This window comes from Abramis brama (genome assembly GCF_963993115.1).
Source record: "Abramis brama genome assembly, chromosome: 19".
NCBI classification, from domain to species: domain Eukaryota; kingdom Metazoa; phylum Chordata; class Actinopteri; order Cypriniformes; family Leuciscidae; genus Abramis; species Abramis brama.
Window position 1 is genome coordinate 29,683,034 of NC_139981.1, and position 13,386 is coordinate 29,696,419.

The window sequence follows — 13,386 nt, forward strand, 5'->3', positions numbered from 1 at the left end:
TTCTATTGCTTGTTTCTGTTTTTTCGCCTGTGTCTTGATTCGGACATTCTGTACTATTTTCGAAGATGCGTAATAGCGCTCCTTACCGTATAACAGTGAAAACATAGGTTGCTGGAAAATTCTGTCAATGGCGGGGAAGCATTGTGTTAGGGTGATGATCAAGCAGACGGCGTCCGACCAGAGCCAAAGGTGCGGAACACACCGAAAAACTAAGATGGCCGAGAAAAAAAATGGGCCGACGTTGCCCTGGTGTCTCCCGGCCTAGAGGGCATGATTTGGCACCCTCGTCCGGATTTGTGGAATCTGTGGGTGTGGCCTCTGAACGGGGTGCGTTGATGTGTATCGTCTCCCAGCTCTGAGGCGGCTGTAGGCCCTTAAATAGAAACTCTTGGTTTCCTGGTGCAGGCTATGCGACTTGGACCCAGTTCCCTGCCCTGTAGGTTCAGTGTTGGAGTTCCTACAGAGTCGTTTTTCTACTCTTAAAGTTTACATAGCAGCGCTTGCTGCTGAGTATGTGCTGTTAGGAGGTGTCTCCATTTGGTGGCACCCTCTGGTTTCTCGTTTTTTACAGGGAGCAATTCAGCTTAGGCTGTGCGAATCCCTTTGTGGAGGATTCGACATGGAGGCGAAGGTAGAATACAAATGCAGAAAGTTTAATAAAAATCAGTCAACAAATCCAAAACACGAGTCGATGAAGCAGGCAAGGTAATCAGTCTAACCAGACAAACAAAGAAAAAAACAGTAATCCAACGATCAGTAATCAAACATGAGAAGCACAATGGTCATAACAGGAAGGCAATGAAACAGGCAATGGAAAGAACGCTCGGTGAGGCAGTGGAATAACTGGCAATACTTTGCAAAGTATCTATGGAAAAGCATAGCTATTTACAGGTGATAACAGGAATAAACCATAGAAGAAACAGTTCATGGCTAGTATTCGGGAGAGGGCTCCCTCTGGCGGTCGGCTGAATGGATACCAGCCTCATTTGTTACACCCTTCTTGGGACTTATCAATTGTCCTGGAAGGCCATCAGTTGGAACCATTGAACCAGTCCGTGTCAGATAAGCTTCTGGACCTATTGGTGGCCTTATCCTCTCTTAAGTGGATCGGAGACCTGCATGCTCTCTTTGTTGGCCCTTCTCTTATGGACTTTGCCTCTGGCTTGGTTAAGTTCTTACTACAGCCTTGGCTGGGGTATGTTCCCAAGGTTGCTTCGACCCCATTTCGCACTCAGCAAGTGATTTTTGAGGCATTTCCCCTCCTAGCACAGAGTCTGAGTGATGTGCGGCCTCATGGGCTCTGCCCAGTGCGGGCTTTGAAGACTTATGTCGACCACAAGGACCAGTGGCGCAAGTCTGACCAGCTTTTTGCTGTCGCCAAGCAGAGGATGTCTCATTGGATAACTGATGCTATGCTGCAGCCTATAAGGCTTCACCTCTCGGTATACATGCTCATTCTTCTTGAGGAATGGTTTCAGGCTCTGTTTAAGGGTTCTTCCTTGGAGGATATTTGTGTTGGGGCAGGGTGGTCCTCTCCATACACTTTTATCAGGTTTTATGGTCTCAAGGTGGGGAGGGCACCTGGCTTTTTAAGCACGACGCTGTCCTCAGTCTTCTACATAAACCCGCAAATGTAGTCAAAGGCATTAATGGTATACAGTTCCCATAGCTTGAGCGACGCAGTGTAGAAGTGAACCTACATATGAAAGGGAATGTTTCGGTTACATAGCCTATGTAACATAGGTTGCCTGAAAAGGGAACGAGACATTCCGATGCCGGCCATTCTACTACTTTGCGAGTGCTTCCTCCGTAATGGGAAATCTGAAGAGAGATGGTGGGAGCATGCTATTATTACGTGGAATATGCCTCATAAGAGCGTGCTCCAGCCATCTCTCTTCAGATTTTCCATTTCGATGGAAGTATTCCATGGAGGCAGTGCAAGCACCACTGGCCAATGAATTGGCATTATGGTATAGGGGCTTCAGACAATCGTCACACCAAAGGTGTTCCCATAGCTTCAGCGACACAACGTGTTATTACCTATTCAGGGAACCAAGGTTACATTATATAACCAAAACGTCATAAATGGTGGAAAATTCCATCAATGGCGGGGAAAGAGTTTAAATATATAAAAAAAATTGCCATTTTCAATTGTAAATCAATGATTGGTTTAATATTAATAAATGTAATGTTTGATTTTAGGGACAATTTAAGGTCGCCACTTCATGTCCACTGTAAAATCTTGGTTCAAAGCAAATCCAGTTGAGAACCACTGTCCTATTGGATGCTTGCACCCACCTAATGGGCATATGGGGAGTTATGAAATTTAGGACAAGTATGTCACATTTTGAAAAAACAAGTAGTAAATCAGTAGTCAACAAAATAAATTGAGCGTCAGCGTCAGTTCTGGCAGGCCAGGTAGTCAAGACGCTGCTAATGCTGTTTGCTAACAACACTGTCCCGTCAGCTGATCTGCTCCAGCTGAGCTGCATTAGCTCGTTAACTCCACTCGCTGCTCAATGGCCAAAGCTCAAACAAGGCACCCTATTTAAAGCACATTCAATTGCTCATACATGCTTGCTGCTCGCTTCTGCTGATCTGTACGCTGGTAAAAAGCTGTTTAATTCCTTCATCTAGCTTGTTTCTCAGAAGGTGACTTAGTCATCTCTTCATAGCGCTTACACTGTAGACTGTCAAAACAGTTCAAAGACAGATAATTCTAGGTAACAGCATGTTTTAGCTATTGTGGTCTTGAATAGTCATTTCAGTAATTAATTAATAATTTTTACCATAATATAATTGCTAAATTAGGGTGGCTCAGACGACACCGTTCGAGACACTCAATTTCTGTTTTGGGGGGAATAGCTCATCTAGTCAAAATAATGTGAGAGCCCTTATGCTGCTGCTGCATCCCCTCATGCTGATAATGCTGTCCCTATATGCGGCTGCTATCTCCTCATACTGTGCTGTCCCCTGACTCTGCTAATTCATGAATGGTCAGGGGACTCATCTGATCAGAACATACTGCTGCTGCTGTCCCCTGATTCTGCTAACTCATGGGTGGTCAGGACTCATCTGATTATAACATATTGCAAATTATCCGTGTATATTTGTAGATTACTAAGCATATAAATTGTTAAAATAAAATCATCCTTTGTATCTCAGAGGATTGCCAGGTGTGGTTTTGTTTGGGGGGATATTTTAGCTCTCACAGTCCTAAACTGTGTGAGCGTTCCCTAATGCTGCTGCTGCTGTCCTCTGACTCTCTGCTATTTCATGGTGCTCATGAAAGGTCAGAGGACTCCCTGAACAGAGCCATACCGCCAAATTTCAATTCAGGAACATCAACCTGTTTGCAATCTATTCAATATAAATTCTTTAATTATTTTTATTGTCTGTGTTCTTGACTTAATGGACCTGACAGAAATGAAAAAAAAATCTGTTCATACAAACCCGTTACATGTGTGTTTGATCAGTGCTGGTGTATTTCTAGGGCCAGTTTGCTTTAAAGATCTGTGACTCAAAGGAAAAGAGACCAGGGAGCTCAGAGATTGCGGTGCTGATCTACTGTAGGTGCGTAAAGCACATCAGAAGTGAAGCCCACTGAATAATTTACACTCAGTCAGTCAATCTCAGCATTTGATGAACTGAAGGTCACTTGCACCTATAGAATTACTGTACATGATAACCAATCACTACACTATTCACTTTTTTATTTTATTAGCATGACATTTCAGATTGATCCATTGAAAAACATTTAGATGAGAAAGACATTTCAGAATTTATCAAAAGAATGACACTCAAAATATGTGGTCGACATTTTCTTCATCCATGGAACTGACCATATGTCAAAGTGGCAGAGGAATGTCTATAATAAAAGGAAATATAAAAAAAAATCATGAGTAATGATTTACAACCTCAATATACAGTATTTTATAATTACATTTGTAGAGGATTATCAGGGTCATGGAAATATCAGGGAAATTTAATTGTGATTTGCAAGTCTAAAAAGTTGGAAAGTGACATATATATATATATCTCAGTTGTATTCAAAATGATTCAACCCCCATTGCAAATCAGGTTTCAGGACTCTGCAGCTACAAATCAAAGTAATTGAAATAGCTCAACACACCAAATGTTTCAAGTCATTTCCCCAAATTCAACTGAAAATGCTCAGTCTCAAAATTATTCAACCCCCTGAATAGAATCCCTTACAACAGCACAAATCTGCAAAACAGGTGTTGACTCAAGCACACCTGATGCAACTAATCAAGGGCTTCATTAGTTTCACCAGGTGTGCTTGAGCTAGAACACATGAAATATCTGAACTGGCTAGGTTTGTTGAGTGTCACGTTTGACTGCATGTTAGAAATATAACTTAGTCAAAAGAATGGTCCAAAAAGTTAAAGTCCCCCTGTGGTGAAAATCAAGCTTTTAATGTTATTTATATGTCTATGTGTTGTTTTTAATATGCTTTAAGACAAACCATGTACAAATGCATAAGTCAACACCATCGCAGAGTATTTTCTCAATATGATTTTTTTTTTTTTTTTTTTTTTTTTCACCGCTAGGGGTCACCAACCTCTTACAATAACTAAGGCGTAGGTTGATGACTCAGTGATAAGCGGAATGGGACTTGCTGTCATGCTGATGGATCTAATAATGTTTATGGATGAGTGAATACACTGATATTTTTAACATGACTGTGGTATGAAGCAGGGCACGATTACTAATAAGAGACAGATGTCAGCGCCACACGCAAGTCCCGCAGATATAAAGGATTAAGGACATTTAATTCTACCGAACTAACTTACCCGCAAGTGCTGAATTACTACTCACACAGGTCAGTTTATTTGACGAATTAAACTTGTGAGGTAACCCAGCGCTGTTTGATTTGGTCTAACGTTACACTATCATACTAAACAGCATTTGAGTGTGTTGAAAGTTATAATGTTATTCTATGTGTTAGTTTGTTTGCTATATGAGACTGGGCAGTAAGCTAGATCAACATTTAGAATAACATACTGATAATTTTCTAACATTTCATCATGTTGAGCTACATAACATTGATTTTGTTTTATGTACATTTGTTCACCTGTCTAATAAAGTACATGCAAGAGCGGCGTCCCTGTCAAGTCGTGACTTGTGAAGCTCTGTCAAGTCCAAGTTAGTCACGGACGTGGAGCGTGGAATAACGCCACGCCGATATTGATCATCGTTTTAGTTCTCCTTTTGTCCCAAAGTCTACTTGCCATGATCCATAATGTTTGAACGAAACAACAACAGCGTGCTGCTAGACGTTACGCACTACGCAGTTGTCCACATCTGTCGCCATGGTTACTATGGCAGTACAAGCGGAAACCAGGGATAACGCGGATATTACGTCATTGACAGGCGACAAGTGAACAGGGACGGGCACTTGTGAAAATTGTGAATTTCTCTGAATTTACAAATTCTTGGAAACATTTAGGATAATGGAAGGACACAATTGAAAAAAATATATAACACTGTGCAAGTGGTTTTTGGATATTTTGATACAAAATTCTTACATATTGTACCTTTAAAACTGCAGTGAACCAAAGACAGTCTCAAAAACGCGGTTTGAAATCGCTGGTGTTTCTGAGTCACAAATTATCTTGTAACCAATCACGTCAACGAGTGGATCTCTGAGCTGGTGTGAGTGAGTGGAGTTGGGAATAATTTGCATATTCATAGAAGTGTGCATACTTAATGAGGCAAGGGTATAGAGCTTTAATTCAAGCTATTTTAAAGCATGAAGAATTTTTTCTAGGACAAAATGTGTAAATATGTCGTTTTGGTTCTCAAAGATGAGTTTTAAGGGATAAAGTTATTGACTGCAGGGGGACTTTAAGAGAAGATATCATCGCCCTTCACAAACAGGGAACAGGATACAAAAAGATAGCGAACTAAACGCATGCGGTTTCCATGCCAGAACTCCAAGACGTCGTACACCAACACTGACCCAAAAGTACAGGAAAAGTACTCAAATAAATAAGCCACAGACGTTTTGGGATTCTGTTCTGAGTGATTAAAACAAAACTGGAACTTTTCGGCCCTATGGATCAGCGGCATGTCTGGAGTAAGGCACCATAGGCTCGGTGATGCTCTGTGGCTGCTTTGCATCCTCTGGCACTGGAAACCTGCAGCGTGTGGAAGGCAAGATGTATTCATTGAAGTATCAGGAAATCCTAGGAGAAAACCATGCCGTCAGTGAGGAATCTGAAGCTTGGGTGTCATTGGACCTTCCAACAGGACAATGATCCCAAGCATACCTCAAATTCCACCAAGGCTTGGTTACAGAAGAAGTCCTGGAAGATTCTACAGTGGCCCTCACAGTCACCTGGCTTGAACCCCATAGAAAATCTCTGGTGGGATTTGAAGATGGCGGTTGCAGCACGCAAACCCAAGAATATTACTGAACTATAGCCATTGCTCATGAGGAATGGGCTTAGATTCCTCAGAAGCTGGTGTCTGGTTATAGATCTCGTTTGCAGCAGGTCATAACAGCAAAAGGGTGTTCTACTAAGGGGTTAAATAATTTAGAGACTGTAGAAGTCATTAAAAGTAGAATTTGGGGAAACCACTTGAAACATTTGTTGTGTTAAGCTATTTCTATTACTTTTGTTTGATTTGTTCATTGCAAACAGCTGAAAGTCTGTAAATTTTGCTAATAAACCTGATTAGCAATGGGGGGTTGAATAATTTTAATTACAACTGTGTGTGTATATAAAATATATATATATAAAATGTATATGTGTGTGTGTGTGTGTGTGTGTGTGTGTGTGTGTGTGTGTGTGTGTGTGTGTGTGTGTGTGTGTGTGTGTGTGTGTGTGTGTGTGTGTGTGTGTGTGTGTGTATGTATATATATATATATATATATATATATATGTGTGTGTGTGTGTGTGTGTATATATGTGTATATATATACACACTTTTTTAAAGACATTTTTAAAGAAATCTCTTTTTTTAATTCATCAAGGACGCATTAAATTGATCAAAAGTGACAGTAAAAACATTAATAATGTTAAAAAAGATTTCTATTTCAAATAAATGCTGTTCTTTTGAACTTTCTATATTTCTGAAGGATCATGTGACACTGAAGACTGTAGTAATAATGCTCACAGCTGAAAATTCAGCTTTGCATCAAGGGAATAAATTATATTTTTAAATGTACTAAAGCAGAAACAGTTATTTTAAATAACTAATAATATTTCACAATATTACTGTGATATACTGTAATTTTGATCCAATAAATGCAGCCTTGGTCAGCATAAGAGACTTCTTTCAAAAACATTATAAAAATCTAGAGTGAGAACCCTAATTTTGGCCTTACTGAGTTACTTCAGAGCAAGAAAGCCATTGTATCTTCTTCCATAGAAAACCACACATACCTGCCGTAACAGACTGTCTGTCTGAAAGGTACAATTGTTGAGGTTATTGTTGTTGCCCATCTTCCTGCACATAGTCCGTGAGATCTCCACTTCCAGAATGTAGCGGATGCCTTTGACTACCTATAGCAGAGCAGAGACTGGATGACGCACATTATAAACACACGCAGTGAGACAAAAGGGCTTGTACTGTACCTGTCTCTTTGCATCAACAACAGACGATGCTTTGAACAGGAAAGCATCATTGGACTTATTGTTAAATGAGTAGGTTCCGGTCAGGACAGCCTTCTGTACTCCAGTGTCATTCTTACTGACATTCTGCAGAGTTCCTGGGATTGGTCTGCTGACAATTGAGTGAACTTCAGCTTTCCCTGTAGTCAAAAAAACAAAAGAAAACATGGATTTTGCATTTTGATACAGACAGGAAGGTATCAGACAAATTAACATAAAAGAGCCATTTAAGTGACCATGTAATATACACTATAGAAGAAAACACACAGAGCTAAACAAACAACTATAGCTACAAAACTATGCAAATGCTTATAAAATAATCTTACCGAGTGAGCATAAGCCTGCTAAGAAAAACAAGACAAGAGCCTGGTAAGAGACCCTCATGTCTGTTGGAGCTCTCTCAATTCTACTCAGCAACTTCCTGTTCAGCAACACTTCAACCACCAGCCGTGTGCAGCAGTCCTCCAGAGAGCAGGCACACTTCCCATTGGTCAAGAGCATTGTTTCCTACATGGACTCACATATGCCTTGAGAAAGAACACAGGTGAGATCAGTTGACTGTTGATTGCTGCTTGAGTACAATATGATGCTCCTTTGGAGTTAAAAGAGTTATCATATATTTAGTTTACTTTTATAGTTCTGTGTACATGTTGTGGTTGAGGATTTGCTTCTATAAATATCAAACTTTGTAGAGACCACCGAAATCAACAAGAACAAAGGATGCAATCCTTCCTCAAACTGAACCGAAATAGGCTGTGTGTGTTGAAGTGCTTTGAAAGATGCAAATGAACCCCTGTGGTTTTCCTCCCACATCCGGTGATGAAATCCACTGATAGAAATAAACGCTGACATGTAAGTACTGAGTGTGAATGATGAACTGTTAGATGAGCAGAGCAAAACTGTCTTAAAGTAGCTTAGGAATGTGTGTTGAGTTGTGTAACTATATTAACTTCATCTCTGTAGGTAATATTCTTAAAGTCAAAATGAAACTCTATTTGCAACTCCTTTGAGGCAAGTTATTACATTTTGATAAAAGATTACAAAGACAAAACAATTAAAAAAGTCCTGATAGATTGTGCACTGTAACATCAGCAGTGTGTATTAAACTAAACAGGAACAGATTTTAATATGGTGCCGATAAAAAATAAACACATAATCAAACACGAGAGGCTCTTATCAGGCTCTTGTCTTGTTTACATTGTCAGTAAATGCAATTCAGAAGGATATTTGATTATAGAACCACATGAGAAAGTGTTGCTGTTCTCACTTGCTAAATATGGATATGCACAAAAATCAGATTTGGACTGACAGTCTGAAATTGTGGGGCTTTTGTTATGTACCTAATTAGGGCCTTGAAGGAGCTCCTTAAGTTTGTATTCAAAACCAGCAGATGGCGCTGTGTCGACAGTCAGTGTAAGATACGTAAGTGTCTCCTGTTTTTGACCCTGTATTGGATCCAAATGGACAAGAAGCCACTACTCTTTCAGAATTCATTCTGCAATCACTAAAAAACAATTTGGCTATCTTTTCAGAAGTTCACAAGAGGAGAATTGTGGCGTCTTTTCTACTCGCTCTCTAGTTTCTGGAGCTCCTCAGCTCGCAAAACTTCAAAGATGGTGCTCATGTCAAGTGCTTGTGCTGAGAACATGAAAAGGCTAGTTCCAGCCATGTCACATCCTTCACATGTCTCAATCTAGCCTGAAGAATTGCTTTTGCACTTCAAAAATTGAAGGCTATTTTTGCCTGACCAGAATGTTGATCCTCTTCAGGTGACAAAATTCTGAAATCCCTGTTGTTCCTTGGCCCATGTCAATCTACCAATATGTAGGCAATGCATTGGCAATGCAGCCATTTTCTCTGTTTACACCAGGGCTGGTCAACATTTGCTTGTTTAAACATGAATCTATCTAAATGTACATTCCGTATATGCATCCTTGTTATCTTTTGAAAGGAAGAACATTTCCTGTTCCTTCTAAAAGCAGCAGCAACAACAACAAAAAACGTATGAATAGTGTTGAATATCTGTAAAATGATTTCAGATTGTTCAAATATCTTGTTTGCTAATGGTGTACAAATGCTAAGGCAGTGGTTCCCAAACTGGGGTGCATGAACAAAATGCTGCGTTTTGCCGTTCATTTAATTTTACCCCACCTTAAAATAAGATTAAAACCGAGCATGTATTTCTAACAGGAAAAATAGTGTTAAAACGGGAAATGGTAGTGCCGTAAACGGTCAAATACATGACATCCAATCAATTTACCTCATCTTTTGCGGTCAAAACTGACTGCATCCACAAAAGCAGCGTACATATGATAGTTGCGTGCTGAGTATGCTGCCTTAGCAAATCACACTACATTACTACCATTCTCGAATATGAACCTTTGAAATGTGGGGTTTTAGCAATTACTAGCATGAAGAAAAAAATATCGATTTAAGACTCAAACTCTCTTCACTACAAAAACATACCCTATGTGAGTTCCTGTTTTTAATGTTGATAATATATTATACAAGCAAGAATGCAATTTTTCCCAAATATCCATACGATTGCAAATGTGACAATGATTTTAAATAACAGTTCAACAAAAAAAAAGGTAATACGGTATTAAAGGTGCTCTAAGCGATGTTCGGTGAAGTCACTTCTTGTTGACGTTCAAAGTATTGTCAAACAAAACGGAGGCTAGCTCGACCCTCCCTCCTCCTCATCCCGTCCCCCCACCTCCCTGCCTTCCGTGCTTCCTGAAACAGTCATGAACCATTTAGAAAAACCAAACTGGATTTACCCACTAATTTCGGATTGGAAGCCCTTCTGCCGGCGGAGTTCTCGCCACCTTTTGAACGCTTTTCCAATGTAAATTCGGGACTTAGTGCGTTCCTTCTCCCTCTTCTTTGTTATTTGTTCATCGGAACGTCGTTGTCATGTCAAAATTCAAGAGAATATCATTTTTTAACGTTAGACGTTGTCTAGGACATCGCTCCTCTAGCTAACCTCCCTCTTCATGCTTCTCTCTCCTCCACTCCCCACACCCCCCTTCATGTGCACGCGCACTAACCCCCCCACCCCCACCCCCAAATCATTCTTGTCAGTTATTGGCTGGAACACTATTTGTTATGTTTCATGGTCCAGGCTGGGCCAGTTTGTTTTTGTTGCCGTTTGTGGAGCCTGGGCTGTCTACAGAGACCGCGTTTTTTTACAGTGTGTTCAGTGGACAGGCAGCTAGCGGATAGTGAGGAGATGTTTGCTGTATGTGACAAATGTTTTGGCCTCGTTAGTGAACGAATCAGTGGCTTTGAATGACTTAGGAGAATCAATGATTCAATGATCCATTCATAATACCGCCACTTGCTTCTTTACTGAACGAATGAATGACTCGTTCATTAAAACAGTGACTTCGCGCTACTGGCAGTTTTAGTTCAATATTTAAAAGTATCGCTTTGTTTTTTTACCATCATTTCATACTTCTCTATTGAATATTTGTTTTATTTAAAACATTATCTCATAAAATTATTTATGCCATTGTAATTGAATTCAGTGTGTAAACGCATATAGAAACAGCTTGTACCGCTGCAGTGGCTTGATGATATGGATTTAATTAGATTTTAATCATTGATTTAGTTTAATTTATTGCTTTATGTATTATCCATTAATTGAAATATTAATATATAATGGAATTTGAAATAAAACTTGACACAGGCTACATTTAATAGGGTTAGAAAAAGTTTGCCTTTATAATGGCAAAAAATGCAACTGAAAAACAGTTTAAAGGGGTAAATATTGTCCCTTAATGGAAAAAGTGGAAGAGAGTTTGGGAACCACTGTGCAAAGGGATACCAGTATTGCACTTTCATAGCTCAAGTATTATTATTATTTTTTTCATGTTGATCAAAATGCCTAGATACTTAAAGGTCATTTAAATCCTCTGCTATAGATAACCCATTATAAATGTAGCTTTCTTTCTGTTGTAAAGTCAGATGTGTGGCATGAAAGCTCTGCTGAAGAAGTGTACTTGAAGGATGACTTCTTCAAAGTCTTACTAAATCTAGCAGACACTTTGATTCCATACCAGCAACATCTGAGATTTTATTCTCTGTTCTGACTTTTGTGAGCTGTGTCTTTTTATATCAGTCTGTGTTCTTACTTCTCATTAATATTACTGCAACTCTTTGTTTTAGTTGTATTGGTTGAGACCTAGCAACACCCTAGAAACCAGCAAGGTTTCTAACAATCACATAGCAAACAGCAAGAACACTCTAGCAATGTAAAACAATAGCCGAACAACATCTTATCAAGCAGACATAACACCTAAGCAACCATTTAGCAAGGCCTTCAAACATGAAATCTGAGTATTCAAAAAACACAAGATATGCAGTGTAACCTTCAATGTAACATTACATTTAAAGGTTGAAGGCTTTGTCAGGATATTGTTCAAACTTAACTTTTTTTACTCTCTTTTTTAGGGGGGTAATTTGTCATTGCATGTCAATAAACCTCAGTGCGCCGCTAGAAACATGTTGTTCTGTGGAAATTGGAAACTGTATTGATTCCTGCAGTATGATGTATGACTAAGTTATTCGTATAGATGTAGCGCATCATTAATCAGCGTGATGTTGGGCGATGTTCCTCTTGCTGGCCGGCGTGACCTCTAGATTAATCTGTCAGCTAATGGATTCAACCTGGTGTGCAACAGGAAAACAATTGTCTGAGCTCTACGGCCCATCTGGAGATCCAGAACAAGATGTGAGCATGTTTGGTGGAGTGTGTGTGTGTGTGTGTCTTCAGACGTGTGACGGGAGACTGGTGAACTACCTTTAGCAGGGTTAGTAAGAGTGCCACCCTGTCATGGCCTGCCAGCTGATGTGGGCTGGTCAAACACTATCCGTGTTACATGGAGACGTACGCCTGTGACGGGAGATGAGGGAGGAAAGCACTGAGACCATATGAGATAAAAATGTGTCGCATCCCAAAGTCATGATGCCATGAGGGCAGCGGCTGACCATATAAAACATCTCTCTAAGCATTAAGACCCTCAATATTAAATTCTGGTTAATCTATGAGTTCACAGACACTAGAAAGTTAATTGAATGATTGAGATCATTAACAGTTTTATTTGTGCACATTCTGAGTATCTATCCATTCTCCAAACCGCTTTATATTTTTGCATTCTGAGAAATATTCAAATTAATCTTTTGAAAGGGTTTTATGTGAGATTCTAAAGAAATATACTGAATCCATTCGTTCATTTGGTTTCTGTATATCATGTCCTTGAAGCCTTTTGAACAAGATTATGGCACTAACACACAATCCTCTGTCCCAAATCAACAATTAACAGTCCTCTGGGAAAATATTACAGAGTCCCTGTGGTGTCCCTTGTGGAAAAAGAAGTGCACTTAATTAAAATCTTATTTAAAAAAAAACTGTACTTGTCTGTACGCAGACAATATATTAATGAAGTAAAATGCCACTTAAGGGGATAGTTCACCCAAAAATTAAAATTAGCCCATGATTTACTCACCCTCAAATCATCCTAGGTGTATATGACATTCTTCTTTCAGACAAATACAATCGGAGTTATATTAAAAAATGTCCTGGCTCTTCCAAGCTTTATAATGGGAGTGAATGGTTGTTTCTGTTTTGAAGTCCATAAAAGTGCATCTATCCATCATAAAAGTGCATCTATCCATCATAAAAGTGCATCTATCCATGATAAAAGTGCATATATCCATGATAAAAGTGCTCCACACTGCTCTG

The 13,386-nt window shown here is 39.5% G+C and overlaps 1 protein-coding gene across 1 annotated transcript; it reads right to left on the minus strand.

Moving 5' to 3' along the window:
* Window positions 1-3,696: 3,696 nt before the first annotated feature.
* On the minus strand, window positions 3,697-8,375 carry cst7 (cystatin f). The gene is made up of 5 exons (XM_084092364.1): window positions 8,270-8,375; window positions 7,967-8,167; window positions 7,605-7,780; window positions 7,413-7,532; window positions 3,697-3,868 (listed from the first exon to the last, which is right to left on the minus strand). The coding sequence occupies exons 2-5, from the start codon at window positions 8,139-8,141 to the stop codon at window positions 3,776-3,778; spliced, it is 564 nt and encodes a 187-aa protein (XP_083948490.1). The 5' UTR covers window positions 8,142-8,167; window positions 8,270-8,375; the 3' UTR covers window positions 3,697-3,775.
* Between the last annotated feature and the right edge of the window lie 5,011 nt (window positions 8,376-13,386).

Excerpts from the sequence above, each read along its gene's own strand:
- cst7 (XM_084092364.1), bottom strand. The coding sequence starts at position 8,141 with ATGCTCTTGACCAATGGGAAGTGTGCCTGCTCTCTGGAGGACTGCTGC. Across the intron at positions 7,781-7,966 it reads AGCAGGCTTATGCTCACTCG|GGAAAGCTGAAGTTCACTCA; the intron begins GTAAGATTATTT and ends TTTTGACTACAG. Across the intron at positions 3,869-7,412 it reads CAGACAGTCTGTTACGGCAG|ACATTCCTCTGCCACTTTGA; the intron begins GTATGTGTGGTT and ends CTTTTATTATAG.